General features: G+C 53.6%; 1 protein-coding gene across 4 annotated transcripts; it reads left to right on the forward strand.

Annotated features, from left to right (window-relative positions):
* Nucleotides 1-9086: 9086 nt before the first annotated feature.
* Nucleotides 9087-17885, forward strand: Wfikkn2 (WAP, follistatin/kazal, immunoglobulin, kunitz and netrin domain containing 2). 4 transcript variants are annotated; one of them, XM_037201021.1, is made up of 4 exons: nucleotides 9087-9248; nucleotides 9531-9708; nucleotides 12002-12696; nucleotides 15153-17885. In XM_037201021.1, the coding sequence occupies exons 3-4, from the start codon at nucleotides 12496-12498 to the stop codon at nucleotides 16671-16673; spliced, it is 1722 nt and encodes a 573-aa protein (XP_037056916.1). In that variant the 5' UTR covers nucleotides 9087-9248; nucleotides 9531-9708; nucleotides 12002-12495; the 3' UTR covers nucleotides 16674-17885. The 4 variants fall into 4 exon arrangements, with proteins under 4 accessions (XP_037056916.1, XP_037056917.1, XP_028724758.1 ...); XM_037201022.1 differs by lacking the exons at nucleotides 9087-9248; nucleotides 9531-9708 and adding an exon at nucleotides 11166-11568 and having other exon boundaries at nucleotides 12002-12160; nucleotides 12288-12696; XM_028868925.2 differs by lacking the exons at nucleotides 9087-9248; nucleotides 9531-9708 and adding an exon at nucleotides 11166-11568 and having other exon boundaries at nucleotides 12002-12160; nucleotides 12315-12696.
* Nucleotides 17886-22035: the final 4150 nt, after the last annotated feature.

Below are 22035 nucleotides of genomic sequence, written 5' to 3' on the forward strand. Positions count from 1 at the left end.
CCAAGCTGATCAGTTGGACTGGCTTCCACACCCATCCCTTCTCCCCTGCTCCTCCTGACCATTCTCTCTAACCAACTAGGCCCAATGATGGTGACTTTCTTGGGATCTTGTGAAGGAAAGATTTGGGTGGTGTTTCACTGAGCTGGTCTTTTGCCATGTGTGGGATTATCTGTGACATTCACTCTGCATTCAGCTTGGCTGGAAGTTCTGAGAAAAAGCATACTCTCGTCTGGTCCTGTGATGCTCTCTGAGTGGCTGGTTGGGCCTCCCTTGTGCCAAGGTAAGGATGGAGGAATTCTCCCACAGTGTAGGCTTCCTCAAAGGAGCCTTCACAAGCAAAGAGACAAACACAGACACTGTGATCTTTAAGGCCTGACTGGGAAGTTGTACTTCTGGCACATTCTATTGTCAAAGCCAACCCCAGCCAGACTTGGTGCAAAGGAAAACACAACTTATCTCTCTGTGGAAGGGGTAAGGAAGAACGTGCCACCATGATCTTGAACGCAGCCTGGTTGAACCGGAAGTGGAAGCCTTGGGCCATGTCTTGAAGGCCTTTCCCTTGGGAACATTGCCAGCCTGTGTCTAACTTCCTCACTTCACAGGCTAGAAATTCTAATTTGAGGTCAAATCTCACGGTTGGAGGAATCCTGGGTAAAGCAATGCTTATCGTGATCTTCATCCTATGCATCCCGCCACACCACGGTGACCCTTTGAGGAGTGACAAGTTTGGAGTTACTTGCAAGTGACAATGCAACAACTTGCATTAGAAGGTCATGAAGATGATGAACACCTCCCAGGAGCACCCACACTTCTACTCATCCTTCCCAGGCCCAAACTGGTTCCATCAACTCAACCGAGCTTCAAAGAAGGCTATGTACTTCCTCGAATCTCTTCCTGTCTTCCAATGTTATCACCACAGTCTTGGAGTGACGGTAGCCATTTTGTGACTATGAGGAGAAGGTAAATAGACTCACAGAAGGAGTGAGGTAAAGTCTGAGTGTGGCTTAGGTGCTGAGTCAGCCCCACTGCTGAGGCAGGAGGTCCTGAGTGGGTGAGGGTGGACGAGCAGGTGAGTGCCTGTACATTCATTTCTTCCTCCTTTTGACTGTGGATGTGATGCAAATAGCTATTTGAAGTTCCTGGCTCGACTTCCCTTCCACAGTGGAGCATAACTTGGAATTGTAAGCTCCCCTGAGTTTCTTTTTCTTTTTCTTTTGGTTTTCCGAGACAAGCTTTCTTTGTGTAGTTCTGGCTGTCCTGGAACTGACCCCATAGACCAGGTTGGCCTTGAACTCACAGACATCCGCCTCCTCTGCCTCTCAGGGATTAACGGTGAATGCTACCTCTGACTGGCTCTGAGTTGCTTTTTCTCAGGGTGTTTTTATCACAGCCACAGGAATAAAACTGGCACAGATACTGAGGGATGGTGACCTCTTCTGCATTGGTGACTTCCTTTTCATCTCCTAATGCTGTCTTTCAAAGGGCAGGAATAATTTATTATTGTTTTCTTCCACCGATCATGTTTTGGGTATTATGTCTAAAATCTTATTGCCAAACTCAAGAGTATTTAAATTTCCTTTTATGTTAGACTCCAGAATTTGAATAGTTTCATGTTGTATATTTAGCTCTTGGGCACATTTTTAATTAATTTTTGGGAAAAGCATAATGTTTATTTGGTCTAGATTTATTTATTTTGCACATGGATGTCCAATTGGCCTGCACCATCTGTTGACAAAGCTATCTCTTCCTTGTTCCATTATTTTTGATCTTTTGAAAGAGATCAGCCGACTTTGTCTGGGTCTCTGTCTGGACTCTCTGTTCTGTTCCACTGATCTGTGTCTAGTTTTCACCAGGACTACATTGTCTTGGTCACTCCAGCTCCATTTTAAGCCTTAAGATGAAGTAACGTCAGCCATTGAAGGTTATTTTCTAGTGTTCTGTTTCTAGGGTGGGCTTTTCCTTTCTACGTCAACTTCAGAATCATTCTGTTGGTATCACAACATGGTTTTCTGGGACTTCGTTGACTCAGTAGATGACATCGAGAAGAATTACTGTTTTAACAATATTGTCGTCCAGTTTATGATCATAGAGAACCTCTTTAGCATTTCTTTGATTTCTTTCATCAGTTTGTAGCTTCCTTTGAAAAGTGTTTTTGTTTTTATTTTCTTTTCTGTGTTGTGAGTGTTTTGCCTGCCTGTATGTTTTTGTACCTCGTGCATGCCTGGTGCCTAAGGAGGCCAGAAGAAGATATTAGAACTGGAGTTACAGATGTTGTGAGCCACCATGTGGGTGCTGGGAATTGAACCTGGGTCTTCCAGGACAGCAGACAGTGATCTTAACCACAGAGCTATCTTTCAGGTCCCCAGTTGTATAGTTTTTTGCATGTAGATCCTGAATACACTTTTGATGTTTATTCCTCAAGTAGTAGTTAATTTTTGTTGCTCTAACAGAATACTTGAAGTGTGGTACTTTCATGACTGAAATTTGTGACTATGAGGAGGAGATCCATAGACTCACAGAAGGAGTGAGGTAAAGCCTGGGTGTTGCTTGGCTACAAAGCCAACACCATTGCTAAGGCAGGAGGTCCTTAGTGGGTGAGAATGAACGAGCAAGTGAGCACATGTCCCTTTATTTCTTTCTCCTCTTGGCTGTGGGTGTGATGTAAATAGCTTGTTTATTTCATAGTTTTAGGAACTGGAAGTCTAAAACGGGGCTGTCCTGTCTGTTGTGCCTCCAGCGAGGGTCCCTCCATGGCAGGCAGATAGCATCATGGTGGGAATAGGTGCAAGAGAGAGAAAGTACAGATGATACATTTTGGTGTTTTGCAAGAAAATGGTCCCCAAAGGGAGTGGCACTATTAGAAGGTGTGGCCTTGTTGGAGTAGGTGTGGTCTTGTTGGAGGAAGTATGTCACTGTGGAGGGCGGGCTTTGAGGTCTCATGTATTCTCAAGCCACACCCAGTGAGGCAGATCACTTCCTTTTGCCTGTGGGATCAAGATGTAAGAACTCTCAGCTCCTTCTCCAGCACCATGTCTGCCTGCATGCTGCCATGCTCCCTGCCATGATGATAATGGACTAAACCTCTGAACTGTGAACAAGCCATCCCAATTAAATGCTTTCCTTTATAAGAGCTGCTGTGGTCATGATGTCTCTTCACAACAATAGAAACCTTAACGAAGACATACATGAAGACAGAAAAAGATCTGAAGGCCAGGCTTGTTCTAATGTAGCAATTCGCTCCATGAGAGGAGTATCAATCCTTTCTGAGTGTGACGCCCCTAATGGCCCAGGCACCCTCCACAGGACCCATGTCCTAAAGATCCCACCACCTCTGGATTTTGCCTCACTGGGCCCAGCTCTCCTGCACAGAACCTTTGGGGACAAACCACACCCAAATCATAGCACCTAAGGGTCTCTCTCGATCACACTTCCTCTTTCATTTGCTTCTTTCATCCTCTCCCCCTCCCCTTTTCTTTCTTTCCTTCCTAATCCCCCCCACCACCCTCTTGTTTTTTAGAGACAGGATCTCATGCAGTCCCAGCTGGTCTCTTGAATTGCTGTGTAGCTGAGGTTGACTTTGAGCCTCTGAGTCTCCCGCCATTACTTCCCCAGTGCTGGGGCTGAGGGATGCACCTCCGTTCTCACCGCCGTATTTCACTGTTTAATGTTAATGTGGTTGGGTTTGCTGTTTAATTTCTTCTGTGAAGTTTTCTTCCTATTGCATGTGTCATGGTGTGTGAGCGGGGAAGCACATGACGTGTGTGTGTGTGTGTGTGTGTGTGTGTGTGTGTGTGTGTGTGTGTGTGAAAGGAAGCTTTTGGGGGTCAGTCCTCTCTTTCCATCTTTATGTAGCTTCTGGGGACTGAACTCAGGTCATTAGACTCGTGTGGCAAGTGCTTTGCCATCCAGGGAGCCAGCCATGTTGCTGACCCATGTTGATTAAGTTCAGCTTCAAATAGTTCATGTGTTAATCTTGCATCTTGCAACATTGAGCCTTCTGATGGACACAATAAAGAAAAATGAACAAGTGGTCTTAAGAATTTGGAACAGTCAAGACTCTATTGTGTGTGAGGCCTGTTTGTTTGGTTTTGTGTGTATGTGTGTTTTGATGTAGCCTTGACTGTCTGACCTATGTAGAGCAGTTTGACCTCAGACCCATGGAGATCTGCTGCCTCTGCCTCCCCATTGCTACAGTTAACACCCTGTGTCCACCTTGGGTAAAACTTCTACAAAAACTATTGACATGAATGCATGCATGGAGTCACCATGAAAAAATACGTTTCTCTTCCTCTCTCCTTTTTTAAGAGTTGGAAGGATGGTTTGAGATAGGATCTCACTGTATAGTTCGGGTTGGCCTGGAATTCACTATGTAGGCCAGAATGGCCTCAAACCCATGACAACTCTCCTGCCTCAGACTCCAAAGTGCTGGGATTTTAGTTGTGAGTCATAATGCCCACCTTGAAAAAAATGTATTTATTTTTTATTATTTGTGTTTATTATTATTTATTTATTTTGGTTTTTCAAGACAGGGTTTCTCTGTGTCATCTTGGCTGTCCTGGAACTCACTCTGTAGACCAGGCTGGCCTCAAATTCTTACAGATTCGCCTACCTCTGCCTCCTGAGTGCTGGGATTAAAGGCGTGTGCCACCACTGCCTGGATATATTTCTTTTTTAAATATTTATTTACTTATTTGTTTGTTTGTTTATTTATTAGTGTGTGTGTAAATAGTTAGGTGGGGCATTGCTACAGCACACATGTGAGGTCAGAGGATAGACCTGTGCAGCCGGTTTTCTCCTTCTACCTTTAATTAGGTTCCAGAAATCCAACCCAAGGCATCAGGTGTCCATGGCAAATGCCTTCCTCATGGGACCACCTTGCTGACACCCAAAATGTATTTCTTATGATGTGCTGCATTTTCTTCCCCTGAGGAGGCCAGATCACAGATGGACTCTATTCAGTTCGCTTTCCCTTCAGTGCCTGCTTCCTGAAAAGTTTCTAGAACCATCCTGACTGGGAGGGTGAGATGACTTAGTGGGTCCAAGTGATTGGCAGGCAAACCAGGTGGTCTGAATTCAACCCCCTAACCTATACTAGAAGGAGAGAGGATTGACTCCCAAAGACTTCCACATGTGTGCCCTGCTCACACACACATCATAAGCACACATGCTCAGGCACACAATAATAATTTATTAAAGAAACACATCCTGACCATCAGTTTCCATTAAAGAATAAAACAATGCCATCATAACATTTAAAAAAGAGCCATACGCCAGGCCAGGTGTTTCATTCACATCTGTAGTTCTGGGCCAAAGAGAGGATTCCAGTCCAGCCTGGGCTTTATAGACAGACCTTGTATAAAAGTAAGAGAAGGAACGGGAGGAAGAGGAAGGAAGGAGAGGGGGAAGGAGAGAATGCAAGATCAAGAGTGAGCCAAACCTAGCTGGGCATGGGTGGGGCACACCCAGCACTCAAAAAGCTGAGGCAGAAAGGTCACAAGTTCCAGGCCAGCCTAGACTGCATAGAGAGACCCTGTCTCAGTCAATGAAAGAGAGCCAGTCAGAAAAGCAAAGGAGAATTGGAATGGAAAGGAGGGTGGGAAACTGTGTCCAAACTGGGTCTTGGACTGTCACAGGAGGGACCAGGGCTACCATGTAGCAATATCTTCATTGTCTCCAAACCAAATGTCTGCAAAGGCTCAACTTTGGATCCTGACGTCATTTGTGGGGGACTCAAGATTGAGGACTTGGGTTGGCAGCACAGTCCGTCCCTGCTGAAAAATTCCAAGTTCAAGGTGAAGCTGTCTGAGACATTCAAGAAAACACACAGACTCCAGCTGCACAGGGGGAGAGAGGAGGGGTTGAGGGCTCAGAGGCGTGAGTTCAAGACATAGAACGGGCCGTGTGCGCGGAGAAATGACACGCGTGCCCCCCCCCCCCCCCCCGTTGATGTGAGCGAGGGAGCCACCTGAAAACGAGGGCCTCGTTATTTATTGGTGTTTCCAAAGGGCAGCTGGAGCTTGGTGTGAAGTTTGTGTTCCTTCTGTTATTAATGAAGTTATGGCTCCTGGCTGGATGAGAATAAAAGCAGAGGGGGGGATAAAAACCTGTTATAAAAAAAAAAGAGAGAGAGAGAGAACACGCTGCAGCAAAGCAATTTGCTGAGCAGAAGCTGGAGGGACCGAAAGGGCGGGTCCTGCTGTGCCTTTTAACCAGCACCAGAAAGGCCCTTGAAGAGTCACAGACAGGTGTGTTTGTTTAGTGGGCCGCCCGAACAATGCACCACATACTTGGCAGTTTAGGGCGCAGAGCCTGCCTCATCGCAGTTCTAAGGGCCAGAGAGCCGAGATGAAAATGTCCGCAGCCCTCGCTCCCTCTGAAGCTCTGGCTGACAACTCTTTGCCTCTCCGTTTGGCTGTGGGTTCCCCGAGTTGGTGGCCGTATCCCTCCTGTTTCCTGTGTTCCCGTGTCCTGTGCAAACGCTTGCCATCGGGCCTAGGGTCCTCCCAGGATAATCTCATTTCAAGATCCTTAATGGCGGCAAAGACCTTTTCCCCAAATACGGTTACATTCCCAGGTTCTGGGGTTGGGATACGGGGGTACTTTTGAGGGTCACCCCTCGACCCAGCTCCACTGAGCAGGTGACTTTGTAAGCTGTCATTCTGTTTGGCTCTGTGCTGACGGGAGCCATAAGCCTAAGCGACCCTTGACCACATGCTGCCATATTTGGGTTTCTCTCCTTTTTTCTTAGATCTAGGCCTTGCTTAAGTCTCCATAGCACCAGAACCTCTTCCCACAGATACCAGAACCTCTTCTCAGATATCAGGTGAATGAGCTGCAGTTAGGCAATTAGGCAGCTTGACAAGGGTAGATAGATAACCTTCAGAGTAACATTTCCTGCTGGCCAAACAGCGCATAATTAAGTCTATTCCTGCTTGCAGCCCCCATAATTAAGTCCCTTCCTGCTTGCAACCCCCCTTTGCCTACCTGTACATGCCTTGAGAGTAAAATAAAATTTTGAAACTTGATCAGACGTCCTGTCTTGCTCTCATTCTTTGTGTCTCTTGTCCCTCTCATTCGCCGGCCCTCCCTTTGGGTCCCTGTTGAAGACCCCGCTGGCCGGGGCACTGTGCTGTTATTTACAGACTAGCCTGGGAATCTGCAGTCAGGACGTTGCTTTCCTGGTGCGCGGGGATTAGGAGAGCTTCCTTTCTGGTATGGATTCTGAGAGGGGTCAGAAAGCTGCTGTCTACGGGATAGTGGTCCCTGCCAGAGGACAAGGCTTATGCCAGGCCGGAGGGGAAGAGCTGTGCGATGCTTTGAAAGAGCTGACTGAGGAGAGCGGCTGCTGCGGGTGGGCGTGAGGGAGAAAATGGTTATGCCGGTGTAAACCGAGACATAGTTCCCGGTGGTCCACACCGAATGTTTTTATCCCCATCCTCAACGTGCAGGGACTATTGTTAATCCAGAATCTTGCAACAGTAGTCAGTGTGTGTGGGGGGGAAGAGGACGGACCAACGCTTCTCATCCTGGTCGGCCTCCTCTACACCATGTCCACGTCCAGGGGCACAGAAAGCAGGGTGCACTGATGATGAGATGCATTTCAGGGGTACTGATGGCTTTGGAGAACATGAGCCCCTTTGCTGGACAGCCTGGAGTGTCAGGGAACCAACCCCCAGGCCTGAGGCCATCTCAATGAACAAGAATCAAGAACAAGGCAGAAGTGAGGACCATGGTCCCCATGATGGTCCAGGGGAGCTTTTAAGATGGGTGGGGGGCCCTAAATGGGAGGGAGGCCAGGCTCCTCATGCAGTGTCCTTCCTGACCCCGGAGGCGTGGGAAAGCTGGAACTCTATCTCCTCAGGCAGACAAGAGTCAGGAGCAGACACCTTCAGACCCGCCCACCCCTTGTTTGTCTTGGCTGAGGGCTTCACGGGGCTTTTTGAAGCCGATTCCATGAGTGCAAATCTGGAGGAATCAGGACAGGGATCACAGAGGCAGGAACTGATGGGGCCTCAGATGGGGAACTAGAGGTGGTCCTCCCTTGAGTGACACCTCATCTCCACTCTGTGCACATCGCTTGGCCCAAGAACCACAGAGGGGCAGGGCCTGAGCTAAACCCATCCAGGGCATGCAAGCTCTCGAGGGCACCCAGCCCTGGGTGCCCGGGGTGTGCCTCGGCGCTTCAGGACACACACTGATCCTTCCAGTGTCCAGGGGCTCTGTCAACAGCACCAGGCCTCCCTGGACCGTGCCCCACCCCTCCCAAGCCCATAATTCCTCATCTTGACTCAGTGCCGACCCCCCACCACCATCAGCTCAGCCCTGACACTCCCAGGTCCTGTTCCACACAGATGCGGGTGGGTCACGTGTCCCACAGCTGAAGGCCTCCCCCATCCGCCTCCACCATCTGCTGAGGCCCCATAATTATTCCAAGGCTCTGTGCAGCCTCACTTGGAGGGAAGAGCTCTCATGTAGCCTTGTAATGCAAGCCAGGCCTGAGGCCGCTCTGGCAGGGGGTCCCCAGCTGGGTAATGAGTCTTTCGCTGAGGTGGCCTGGGCTGTCCATCTGAACACCTCATGGAGGACAGCATCTTCTCTGTATCCCATCCCTGCTCCCTGAGTCCTTCCAAACACAGGGCTGGGGGGGGGGCGTTCCCCGAGACTGGCTTCCCACGTGGGACAGGGTAGACACCCTACCTAGAGCCTAGGCAGGGTGGAGCGGAGCACGCTGCTGGTGTGTCTTTGCTTGGGCTGTCTTCTGAAAGGAGCGGGGGGGGGGGGGGGGGGGGGGGGGCAGCTCCCACCCCCACCCCTCCGAAACCTGCTGAGCTGCCCTCATCTCCCCTTCCTGGAGCCTGGGCCCCACAAAGGGAGGGCCTTGGCTGAGGAGGCCAGCGCTGTGGGCCAGGCCTCTGGGAGAGGTGTAGGAAACTGCCTTCTTTCCTCCTGTACGCTGCTGCTCAGTCTCAAGCCCTCCCTCCCCAATGTCATCCTGGAGCATAAACCCCAAGCCCAGCCCCTTCTGCCCTACCCCTCAGCAGGGGTGAGGACCACCCCACCCCCACCCCATATTCCCTGGGCTTATCATCATCATCATCATCATCGTTTTGACACGCTTGGTTTCTGGGGCAAACAGATTGTACCGTCGTAGACTTCTGTGTGTGCAGAACCCAGCACATAGTAGGTGCTTTAAGAACCATTTGAGGAGAGAGATGGGATGGGGAAAGAGGGAGCAGACACGATGAGAGGTAAGAGCCCCCACTTGTGTATGAGGGTGGTGTCTGCAAGGCTCCTCGGGGGGCTTTGGGTCGCCTGCAGTGGTGTGGGCTGCCGCTGCCCCAACCACGGCTGCTGCTGCCGCTGCTGCAGGGTGAGGTGGGGCTGGATAATTTGGGCAATAGTGTCAGCTGTGTTGTCCTGTCAAGACCCCACTTGCTCAGGAAGCTCAGGGTGAACCTGAGGTCAAGGGTCACCCAGAGTTCACTGACCAAGTCAGGGTGACCTCCTGCCATCTGTCTGTCTGTCCGCAGTACCCAAGAGCAGGTCCTGAGCTCACCCTGAGGAGTGAAAGGATCTCTGAGGCGGACCAGAGCCCAGCACTCACCCTCGCCCCTCACACTCAGTGGTTGGCTGAGTGACAGCCAGGAGATACCCGGAGACCAGGCCTCTGCCTAGCAGCTCAGCCCATCATCTATTCCCAGTGAGGAGGTTGGTGCACAGTGGGACCTCCTTCCTCGGGTGTGGGGGAGTCACAGAGGGGCTTGGGGTGGTGGGGCGCTGAGGGAGGAACTTCAGAATAGCTCAGAAACAACTTCAGGGCTGAGGCCGAGGCCGGGGAGGCCTCAGCAGGGCTGGCAACCTTGCAGGGATACAGGTGTAGGCCACACAGCAAGGGAGGGCTGGGGCCAGGCTTCCTTCCCCTGGCTGGGGGACTTGGCAGGCCCAGCCTGACTTTCCCGTTCAGCTCCCTCTCCTGTACAGGTGCCTCCTGGGGCGGCCACGAGGGTCACCAGGGAAAAATGGGTGAGAGGCTTTTCCCACCAACCCTGAAGACAGGGCCAAATGTCTCTGCCATCCCTCTCCCGGCCTCAGCAGACCCCTCAGATACCCAGCATCCTCCCTCCAGAGGCTTGTCCTGGCGTAACCTTGTCCTCTAAGTGCTGCTTAGAAACGTGTCTCTTTCCTTTTGTGGTGTCGCAGGAAGCTGAGCGAGCCACAGCCAGGGCAGGGTTGTGTGGAGGCTCCAGCTTCGAGCAGCAGGAGCACGGATTATGAAATTACAGGGAATTCCAAGCAGCCGCGTCGCCTGCCTGGTGTCTGGCTTCGTGGCTGGAATGGGCCTCCTCCGAGGGAGGTTTGATACCTCAGCAGATCACGGCCCTGACACCCTTCACTAGTGCTTTGACGCTGGCAGAGAAGACGGAGCTTAGACCCATGCAATGGGAAGGGATTGGCTCAGAGGAGGAGATGCTGGGGAGAGGGAGAATCTAGAGGGGATGATCTCGCAGGTGATTTTTTTTTTTTTTTACAGTCCACTGGAGTGGGGAGTCGTGGTTGTTAAAGTGTATCAAGAGCCCAGCGGAGGGCCCTGGACCCCCCTTCTAGCCACTTCCTTGTTCTTTACCACCGCAGCTCAGTCTACCCCCAACCCCTGTTGGCTTATCCTTACAAAGGCACCTCTCTCTCTCTCTCTTTTTTTTTTTTTTTTTGGTTTTTCAAGACAGGGTTTCTTTGTGTAGCTTTGCGCCTTTCCTGGAACTCACTTGGTAGCCCAGGCTGGCCTCGAACTCACAGAGATCCTCCTGGCTCTGCCTCCCGAGTGCTGGGATTAAAGGCGTGTGCCACCGCCGCCCGGCTGGCACCTCTCTTTTTTTCATGTTTTACTTTCCCCAAACATGCAATGACCAAGATGCCCGCAAGCTACTGGGACAGAAATTGTTTCTAACCTCCTGGCCACTTAATGGCTCTCTTCCCAGGCCTTCCACAAATACAACCCTCGGTTTTCGAAAACTTCTTGACCGTTCTGCAAAAGCCAGACTGTAGGCTATACCTTGACAGCAGTTCTGGCAGACGGATGGGGGAGGGGTGGCTTTAACAGGCCCTGCACCCCCCCCCCCCTCAGCAAGCTGCTGCCCTTGCCTCCTGTGTTAATGGAGCTGTGTGACGCAGGGCGAGTTGCTTAGCTTCACTGTGCATCCTTTGCTTCCGTCCAGACTGGCGGCATGGTTTGCAGCAAGGAGCAAGTGAAATGATGCCTTAGAGGGTCTGGAGTGTGTACGGAGGCATTGGTGTGATTGGTGCTTCCGAGGACCCTGCACAAATTCCACCAGAAGCCTTTCACTCTGTGTGGCGAAGGAAGTAGAGCCACATGTCCAGAGCGCCTGGCGCCCAAGGGCTCGCCAAGCAATGGCCACTGTGGCCACCGGTGAGGGCAGCGCGGGGGTGGTGTAGTGAAGTCCTGGGACACTGTGGCTGCACCAGTTTCTTGGACTCCACCAGTGTGTGTGTAGAGAGAGGAGCGAGGAATGTGATCCGTCCCAGCAGCCCGGGGGAGCCAGACCATATCTGGTATGTCTCTCTGGAATGATTTTGGGGGAATTCACCGAAGCTGGAACTTAAGACGTGGACTGCCGGTAACCCGTAACACAGGGATGTGGTGCTGTCCGTGTGCATACCCCCCACCAGGGGACCTGGTGCCCGGGGTGGGAGTCGGCTTACACAGCACAGCGCGCTGGCTGCTTGGGCCCGCCCTTGAATGGCCGTGAACTTGTTTTTCCACGTCATTTGCTCTCAAATGTACTACCGAGCTGAGCGGACGCTAACACAGGGGCTCAGGTCCCTCCTCGTAACAAGCGATTGTGTGTTCTTCAGAGGTGGCTGAGGGGAGGAGGGGGCCCGGCCCCAAGGAGGTGGGGAAAGGGAAACAAACCTGCCTCACAGTGAGCCTGCGTGTCCTGGGGCCAGCTCCCCCCAAAGCACATGCCATTTCTGTCCCTGGAAGGGGTTAAAGGCCTCCTGGAGTCAAGAACAAGCAGGTGTCCCACCGTGCCAGAGACCGCTGCCTAAACTGCTTCCAGCTTCCACCCCCCCCCCCTCTGCAATACGTCTGTGATCAGCCACGGGACAGAGGCGCCAGCAGCCTGCCTCTGACAGACATCAGGTTAGCTCGCTCCCACTCGGGTGGTGGCCCAGGATATAAATCCAGGCTTCGAGCCCCCGCTGTGTTCCTCTTCCCTAGCACCCGGGGTGGGGTGGGGTGGGGGGGACGAAGGAGTTTCCTTCCAAAGACCTTTCTTTTATCTGACGCCTCACAGCTCAGCAGGCTGCGCTTGGTGGAGGCAGTCACAGCAGCCGACGCCAGCAAGCAGCCTCAGCAAGGAGACTTTGCTGGGGTGAAGAGGGCAGGTATTGCCAACCCTGGAGAAGAAGGGCCCTGGCGGGCCTCAGCCCTTGGGGTCATCACAGGGAGGCCTTCTGGCCACTGCAGACCGCACCATGTGGGCCCCGGGGCGTCGTCGTCATCGGTTCTGGTTCCACTGGGGGCTGCTGTTGCTGCTGCTCCTGGGGGCACCCCTTCGAGGCCTAACGCTGCCACCCATCCGGTATTCCCATGCGGGCATCTGCCCCAACGACATGAACCCCAACCTTTGGGTGGATGCCCAGAGCACCTGCAAGCGTGAGTGTGAAACTGACCAGGTGAGTGGGACCCCTGAAGCCTGAGACGGACCATGTGAGTGGGTCTGTGATGGTGTGGGAGCTAGGACGTGGGGACGGCTGGGGAGTGCCTCCAGGAACGTGAAGGAACCCAGACCCTGCCCGCCCAGAGACAAGCAGGGCTTGGTGCCGGCCTCTATACAGCTGAGGCCTGGAAGAGGGCGTGGTATCCAAATCCATCCTGGAGCATTCCTCTTTGGGTTTGTGGAGGGCTGCGTTGGGCCAGCACCACACTGGGCACACAGCATGTGTTGGGATAACACAACGGCCTGCCAGATGTTCAGTGGCCCACTCACAGGTGAGAGAACGGGTACCCACAGGAGTGATGCCATAGCCAGGTGGGCTTGGAAGCCTGCCTGCCTGATGCCGTGTTCGCAGCTAGTTAGACCTGGTTTCCAGGCCCTTTCCCAGGTTTGGACTCGGCCTCACAGCGATGAGGCTGCTGGGCCGTTTGGGTGGGAGCTAATCTGTGCAAACACTCTAAGCGTCCTGGGAGGAAAGTGGACTGAGTTCCCACCTGTTGGGTTCCTCAGTGCTTCCATACGCTCCTCCCTCCTGGACGCTGCCGTCAGCAAGGGCCACTTCCAGATGGTTCTTCCCTGGCTGCCAGGTGGGTTCTTCCAAGGGCCATCCTTATCCAGTCCTGCTGGGAGAAAAGTCCTTAGGTTTACCCTAGTACCCATGCCTGCCCTGGGTGTGGCCCCTGCCTGGCCATCTCTGAGGGTGGTCCAGAGTCTCCCAGACTTCAGGTCTGGGTTGGGCATCATTAAATAACATGGGAGGCTCCAGTGCTGCTGGAAGTAGCTGGTCACCCTGGGAAAGCGTGGGGTTTCCATGGAGAGAGTGGCTTCTGCCTCATGTTCCCTGGGGACCATTCTCAGGCTTCCCAAGGCAGGTACTCCAGTACCCAGTGGTGGTGCTGAGGAACAGGAACAGGAAAGATGACAATTCTCCCATCCATAGGGCTCATGCCATCCAATGACCACCTTTGGAGAATCTTTTTCACTGACACTGGCTAGTCTGAAGATAGGTGGCACTTAGGGACAGCGCAACTCTGGCTGGCTTTGCGTGCTGTCTGGAGAGTGCAGCTAAGGATCTAGGTAGCCCAAGGGGACATTGTAAATCCTTAAGTGAAAGTATTCTAAATATTTCCTCCAGGGTCCCTTCACCAGAGCCCCGAGGGTTCTGGTTCCTGAGTGTCCAGCCACTCCTGGACCTCTGGATCCTGGGGGAACTGCCTACCCACATTGGAATGGAATAGCCCTCAGGCCAAGGAACAGGCTTTCCTGTTCACAGGTCGCTCTGCCCCCGCCCACCCTCCATTCTCAAGCTCTCTCTCCCTGGAACCTCAGCTCTGGATTGGACCCATCTCCATTTCCAAGCATCCCCTGTTGTGGCGCAGAAACCCATGCCAAACAAGGGCCGCAAAACAAAGTCCTTATTCTAAGCCCAAAGGGGGAGAAACAGTCAAGCTGTGGCTCCACACAGCCGGGTGGGGGGAGGACTTTCCCCCCCTCTTAGCTCATGTGGAATGTCAGAAAGGCTGGGATCAAAGTGGGAAGGACAAGAGGCCAGGGTGGCGGGGACTCCTTCACACAGCCACTACCTGGTGGAGGATTAGCCGCCCAGCCAGCCGCCCCGCCACAAGGTGTGACATTGTGCAAAGCACCACATGCAACCCTTGTTTGTGTCGGCCCTGGTGGCATGTGCTAATTTTGAAGAATTAGAGTAAAGCCTTCCACGACTCCACAGAAGTCAGAGAGGATTACAGACTAGCAAGTCTTTGCTCGTACCACACAGGGGGACTTTTTTGTTTTTTTCTTTTTTCTTTTTCTGGTCACCAGGGTTCTCTGATATCCCGGGTTCAGTGTGTGTTGGGGGTCTTTCAGGGGAAAGAGAGGTGTGACTAGCCTTGAGCATGAGTCCAAGATGCAACCTCTTCAAGTTAGCGAACACATCCTCCCCTCGGTGGAAGAAAGAGAAAAAGTCATCCTCACGCTGCTTCATCTAGGTCACCAAAGGGCCTGGGGTCCTTTCCTGCCACCCCTCACCTCTGTGGCTTGAGTGTCATCTCTGCCTCTCTAGGTTCTCATTTTGAAAATGGCAGTGAGCACATGTCCCCTTTCGGAGGTCTGTGGCCCATCTCTTCCCACACTACCAGCTCTGTGATCTTGGGCGAGTTGTTTGACCTCTCTGTGCTTTAAATTATGTACCAAGTGGGAATAGTGGGTGTGCCCCCTTGGTCCTGGAGGAGAGCAGTAAGCTGAATATGGGCGGGAGCCTGACCGACAGTAGGTGCTGGGTCTACGCGGGATCTTATCTGCATTAAGGGCTCTGCGGAAACACATATATAAGTCCTCATGTCACAGCCTCTGCGGCCAGACGTGGGAATCTGTTCTTGCTTCCTCTGTTCAGAACTCTCTCTCTGGCTCTTTCAGGCATGTGAGACCTATGAGAAGTGCTGCCCCAATGTGTGTGGGACCAAGAGCTGTGTGGCAGCCCGCTACATGGACGTGAAAGGGAAGAAGGGCCCCGTGGGCATGCCCAAGGAGGCCACGTGTGATCACTTCATGTGTCTGCAGCAGGGCTCTGAGTGTGACATCTGGGATGGACAGCCCGTGTGCAAGTGCAAAGACCGCTGTGAGAAGGAGCCCAGCTTCACTTGCGCCTCGGACGGCCTCACCTATTACAACCGCTGCTACATGGACGCCGAGGCCTGCTCCAAGGGCATCTCCCTGGCTGTGGTCACCTGCCGCTATCACTTTACCTGGCCCAACACCAGCCCTCCACCGCCCGAGACCACTGCACATCCTACCACGGCCTCCCCGGAGACTCTGGGGCTGGACATGGCGGCCCCGGCCCTGCTCAACCATCCTGTCCATCAATCCGTCACCGTGGGTGAGACCGTGAGTTTCCTCTGCGATGTGGTGGGCCGGCCCCGGCCCGAGCTCACTTGGGAGAAACAGCTGGAGGACAGAGAGAATGTGGTCATGAGGCCCAACCACGTGCGCGGGAACGTGGTGGTCACCAACATTGCCCAGCTGGTCATCTACAACGCCCAGCCCCAAGACGCTGGCATATACACCTGTACAGCCCAGAACGCCGCTGGCGTCCTGAGGGCTGACTTCCCGTTGTCAGTGGTCAGGGGGGGTCAGGCAAGGGCCACCTCAGAGAGCAGTCTCAACGGCACGGCTTTCCCAGCAACCGAGTGCCTAAAGCCCCCGGACAGTGAGGACTGTGGAGAGGAGCAGACACGCTGGCACTTCGATGCCCAGGCTAACAACTGCCTCACGTTCACCTTCGGCCACTGCCACCGCAATCTCAACCACTTTGAGACCTATGAGGCCTGCATGCTGGCTTGTATGAGTGGGCCTCTGGCCATGTGCAGCCTGCCCGCCCTGCAGGGGCCCTGCAAAGCCTATGTGCCACGCTGGGCCTACAACAGCCAGACGGGCCTCTGCCAGTCCTTCGTCTACGGTGGCTGCGAGGGCAACAGCAACAACTTCGAAAGCCGCGAGGCCTGCGAGGAGTCGTGTCCCTTCCCGAGGGGCAACCAGAACTGTCGGGCCTGCAAGCCTCGGCAGAAACTCGTCACCAGCTTCTGTCGAAGCGACTTCGTCATCCTGGGCAGGGTCTCCGAGCTGACCGAGGAGCCTGACTCAGGCCGTGCCCTGGTGACCGTGGACGAGGTCCTGAAAGATGAGAAGATGGGCCTCAAGTTCCTGGGCCGGGAGCCGCTGGAAGTGACCCTGCTTCACGTAGACTGGGCCTGCCCTTGCCCCAATGTGACAGTGAGCGAGACGCCGCTCATCATCATGGGGGAGGTGGAGGGTGGCATGGCCGTGCTGAGACCCGACAGTTTTGTGGGTGCCTCGAGCACACGTCGGGTCAGGAAGCTTCGCGAGGTCGTGCTCAAGAAAACCTGTGACGTCCTCAAGGACTTTCTGGGCTTGCGCTGAAGCTGGCCACCTACCCTGACCCTCCTCCACCCACCCACCCCCTGCCCTCAGTCAGCCACTGGGTGAGATCAGATTAGGCAGCCGCGGCGGCCAGCGGGGAAACCTCAGCTAACATGTGGGGAGAAGGCCATCATAGGTCTGAAAAGGATCTCTGTTCGTTGGGTTCCGTAGAAGGTCCGTATCTCTTTTTAGCTGGGAAGGAAGTTGGCAAAGGGTGAAGAAAAGACACATGGAAGTTATTTCCCGTGAGGGGTCCCCTCAGGTAGTCCCACCCCCTCCCCCTTGCTGACCCAGGTCCCTCTGCCCAGTCTCCTAGCCAGGGGTCAGAAAGAGATAGCATCTGCATTGTTAAATGGTTTAGCTTGCCCAAGGGGTGTGTGGGAAGAGATAAGAGAGCCCAAGGATTGCTTAAGGTGACCTCCCTCACTGCCTCCTGCAGAGGCTGCCTCTCACTAGGGGCCGTGGGAAGCCCAGGACAGAACCGATTCTAACGGAGGTTGCGGGGACGGATGCCTTTGGTAGCGTCAGTGTGTGTCCCTGAGGTCACCCCACCAGCAAAAATTCATGTTTTCTCTCCTGGGCTGCTTTGGTTTGTTGGCTTGCTTCTGTTCGTTTCGGCTCAGCGGACACTTCCTGGGTGCCAGGTGCTAGGACCCTAGAGAATGGCTCCGCTCCTCTAGCAGAGCCAAAACACAAAGTCCTGATCCTAGGCTCCCCCAGGAGCCAGTGAGTGACTGGCAGCAGTCAGCCACTTCCATCTGATGGGTGGTGTGCTTTCATGTGCCATGGACTTCCTTGGAGAAGCTCCAGGATCTGTTTTGGTAGCGAGCGAAGTAAGGAAGACAAAAGGCGGGAGGGGCGGGGGACAGCCCGGGAATCAGCGTGGAGGCGGGCCCATAGAGAAGGAACATTGCTCGATGCTGCCACCTGGTGGTGAGTATGGGTGCCTGCATGGATCAGGAGGGAGGAACCATCTAGGTGGGGACTGGGAGGGGCCTTTTGGAGATGGCAGCTCTGAGGTCCCTTGTTTTTTCTGGTCCCAGCCACACAGGCACTGGGTAGAGGATTTGGAAGCCCTCTCTCTGCATCTGTCCTGTTCCCTCTTCAGCCCTTCATTCTGTCCACATCCCTCCAAAGGAGGCATTGTGGGATGCCCTAATGTCTTCCTCAAATAGGAGGAGGATGATACTAAATAAAAATTCATAGTGTCTACGGTTCTGCATGCGTGACTCTTTTGGGAAGGCGAGGAAGGGTCTGTAATCACGTCATTAGTTCTGGCAACCTCTTAGCAGGGAAATCTCATCAGTGGGAACGAATTTGGGCAGTGGAGGGACACAGTAGATTTTCAGGTCCCCTAGGAGAGATGTGGTGCTCAGCAGAGGTCTATGAACTAAGCAGGAGAAAACTGAACCAGGAAGGCAGCGTGACTTGTCCATAGTCAGAGGCAGAGAGGCCTAGGGCCCTGATGTGCGGTCTGAAGTGCTCTGTGGGGGCAGGGGGGATCAGGGCCATAGACATGATCCCGCCTCTGATGCTGTGGAGAAGGTGGGAGAGACAAGAGCAGGGAGTGGGGGTGGGCGGGGTGGGGTGGGGTGGGGAGGGTGCTGCTCAGCTATGACTTCTAGACTTCCGGCTGAGGCCTGGTCTCCAGTGTCTTCAGAGAACCTGCTCAGTTCTGACAATGCTGACCCTGGCTGGCATTCAGTGCATTTGGTTCCGGGCAGACTTCCTGCTGTTCCCCAGACCCCGTCAAGTGTCTGGAGCCCATAGCCTATCTGGCCCTCAAAAGAGACACCTCTCTCTTTCAGTTCCCTGGGGATGCCAGGGCCATACACAAAGGAGGAATCCAGGCCAGGCCCAGCCCAGGCTTGAAGAGGGTGCCAGGAGCTTCTATTTCCTGAGAGAAGAGAGGGCGGGGGGTTGGGGGTGGTGGGAGGGGTGGGGGGGTGGAGGGGTGGGAACTCCACGCCATTACTGAAGGACACTGAGCAAGAAACTTAGCCATCAGGCTGGCATGACTCATGGTCATTTCCCAACCTGGTCAGGTGTCCAGTGAGGGCGAGGAGTGTCATCCCACTCTGTCCTTAGAGGCCTGAGGACATTGGCTGAACCTGCTTCTAGGCTGCGGTGTCCAACAAATAGCCTCAGAGCCCAAGGGGCAAGTGCCCAGTCACTAGTCCAAGCTGTTCCACGCCGCTTTAGTTCACTTACACAAACGGGAGTCCAAACCTCACGGTTCGATCCAGTTTACTGTTCTGCTCCCCCGGTGGAGAGGGAAGTTCAGGGGATCCCCACCCACAGTGACAGGCTGACAGTGCAGAAGACTCCACCTAGCCCAGGAGACCAGGCTCACCAAGATCTGAATCCAGCCTCTACCTCCCCCCTGCTCTCTCTGGACCTCTTCATGCCTAGCCACACAGAGTGGTAAGCACACGTAGGGAAAACATCGTGTTTCTGGTTGTTGCTGTGTGTGCTACCCTGCAGCCGGCTTTATGGGGGAGTCAAACTCATCTCCTCAGCCCTGGATTTGTTTTGTTTTGTTTTAGACAGTCTCAGTATAGCTCAAACTCACCTCAGCTTTGCTCTGTAGTCCAGATGGGTCTCAAACTCATGACTCTCCTGTCTCAGTCTCTCAAGCGCTGAGATTACAGGCATGCTTGACTGTGATGCCTGGCTAGTCATGGCACTTAGAGAGACCTGGGATTCAACCAGTTACCTTTGTGAGACTGCAGCCTGGCATGGAGTGGCCCCTTTACCCTGTAAAGATTTCTGGCCAAGGATGGGCCGCGGGACCTAACACCTCCTCTCCTTGTTCTGGACCTTGTGCCTTGGCCGACATCTGAAATGAGCCCCTCTCATGGCCTGAGTGGGGGCTCAGAAGCTATGAGTCCTGAGGGGATGGGTGACTGAGAAACGGTGACCATTTCTAACCGGCCGTGTGAGATAGATTTCTTTCTTGAAATGTCGCGTCGTCTTTTCATCTTTGCTGGCCTGGCCTTATGCAATGGCCGACAGTGAGCAGCTTCTCAGGCTGACTTGAGTTCCCAGGGCAGGGGTACCAGGCAACCTGTGAAGGTCCCCTGGCTCAGTGTGAGAGACATGGCCTCAATCCTGCTCCAGGACGCAGGGAATTCAGGGCCATCTGCGGCAAGGCCAATCCTGCTTCCCTGTTTGTGACAGAGCTCACTCCTCGCCTTCTCGAAGCTGGATGGCTCCCCTTACCACTAGCCTGCTCTCCAGAACTTTCCTTCCCTTCCAATCTATTCAGGCTTGGCTGACACTAGACCAGAACTGTCCCCACCACCCCGAAGCTAGGCACTGTGGCTTTGTTTACCCTCCTCCCTCCCTCTTCCTGAACCCCAGCCTCCTGGGACACTCGGCTCCATTGTCTGGCCAGCTGCTCCCTAGTCTGATGTCACCCTCAGGACAGTGGCGCCAGAGAGCCACCCAAGTGCTAGGACAAAAAACCCAACTAGGGAAAGGGGACAGTAGTAACACATAGCCTCGTGGCTGTTTCCCTCGGCTGTGATCTCCGACTGCCCCGTGATGATAATAACATCAGGCCGACAGAGTTTACTTTGTGACCCCGAGCACCCTCTCCTGAGACGGCAGGAGGCACAATGCCGCTGTGTAGCTGGGAAAAATAAGGCAAGGGTAACGAGAAATCTACTTAGCCGTGTGCCAGAGCACAGGACTACAAATCCAGCACTTGGGAGCCAGAGGCAGGAGGATTTCAAGTTCAAGGCCAGACTCGGCTTCATAGCAAAGTTCCAGCTCAAAAGCAAAGGTAAAACAAGAGGAAAAATAAAGAGGGACTGGGGAGATGGCTCAGTAAGAACATGAAGACCCGAGTTCGGATCCCCAGAATCCATGCAGAAATCTGAGTGCAGTCTGTCATCCCTGTGCTGGGGAGGTGGATTCAGGGCGATACTTGGGCCTTGCCCAGATAGCCAGGCTAGCCGAATGTGTGTGCCAGGTCCAGTGAGAAGTCCTGTTCCAAAAGTATGGAGGGAGAGAGATGGTTCAGTGAGGAAAAGTGCTGCCATGCCTGAGTTCAATCCGTAGGTACCACATGGTGGAAAGAAAGAATCTATTCCCACAGGTTGTACACACACACACACACACACACACACTCACTGTGGCAATGTTCACCCCACCCCACAAATACACAATAAATAAATATGTAAAAAATGAATACATAAGTAAATAATAATAAGGTAGGGGTGACAGAGTCAGACACCTGACACTAACCTCTGGCCTCCACGTGTGCACACACAAGAGACTTTCCCAGGACCACACAGCTACCAAATGGCAAAGCTAAGGGCTGTGTACTGCTATTGAGAATTCTGAATGGTTGTGTTACACTGTTTCTACTGGTGTATGAAATATACACACGCACACACACACACACACACACACGTAGGCACCCATGTGCCCTGTTCTGCCTGGATGGGCCGTGACGAGCCCGATCTTGAACCCCGATGCCTCCGCAGAGTGTGGCTCCAGCCAGTCATTCGCAGGCACATCACCCCAGAGCTGTTTACATCCTGGACACGTGATGAGCTTCCATCCCACACAACTGCAGTCATGGCCTAGATTCCTGAGCCAGACATTAGCTTTCTGCCGCCTCATCCTTCAGCAGGCAGCTCCTTGGGGGGAAGAGGGCTCTGCTGTCCCGAGGCTGCCTCAGCCTCTTCTCCAAGCCTGGCCTCCCTCTAGGCTGGTGCTGACCCAAATCGGAATGACGGCCAGGGGCTCCAGGAACACTGCGGCCCTGCTCAGGGCTCACAAGGGGGTTCGCTGGATGAGCACGGGATCTGGGAGGAGGGCGGTGTGGGGCCACTGCATTTTGTGACTACCATTGGGCCAAGAAGGGTCCCTCTGGGGTCTTCCCTTCTCAGTCCCCCTCCTGTATACCTCCTTTTCTTATCCCATCTCCCCAAGGAGCCTGGGGCTCCCTTCTCCTCCTCTCTAGGGAATGTGTGAGTAATGCAGGCAGGAGGGTGACAGGACTCCTGGGTCCTATTCTTGGCTGTGCTTTCATTCTGGAATGTGCCCCGAGGTCAAGTGACACTGTTCTCTCAGGCTGTGTCAGGAGGAAGGAAGGATAAACTTCCAGGAGATCCTCCCAAGGAAGAGTGTAGGCAGGCAGGTGGGCATGCTGGCCAGTCCTCTTCTCCCACACCTTAGGCTCCCAAACCCCTCAGCCCTTCTACTTCAAGGTCAGGTTGGAGTCTCTGTGTTCATATCCCAAGTTAACTTAGGACAGGGAACCCTGGCATCCAGATGTCTAATAATCGTCTCCTTCAAGCTCAGTCACATGATGGAAATCCAGGACTCAGTCCCTGCATGTACTATCCAG

Source organism: Peromyscus leucopus, chromosome 8b (genome assembly GCF_004664715.2).
Source record: "Peromyscus leucopus breed LL Stock chromosome 8b, UCI_PerLeu_2.1, whole genome shotgun sequence".
In the NCBI taxonomy this organism is placed as follows: domain Eukaryota; kingdom Metazoa; phylum Chordata; class Mammalia; order Rodentia; family Cricetidae; genus Peromyscus; species Peromyscus leucopus.

Bases quoted from the DNA above. Each gene is read 5' to 3' on its own strand.
- Wfikkn2 (XM_037201021.1), top strand. From the start codon at position 12,496: ATGTGGGCCCCGGGGCGTCGTCGTCATCGGTTCTGGTTCCACTGGGGG. The intron at 12,697-15,152 runs GTGAGTGGGACC...TGGCTCTTTCAG, and splicing joins GTGAGTGTGAAACTGACCAG to GCATGTGAGACCTATGAGAA.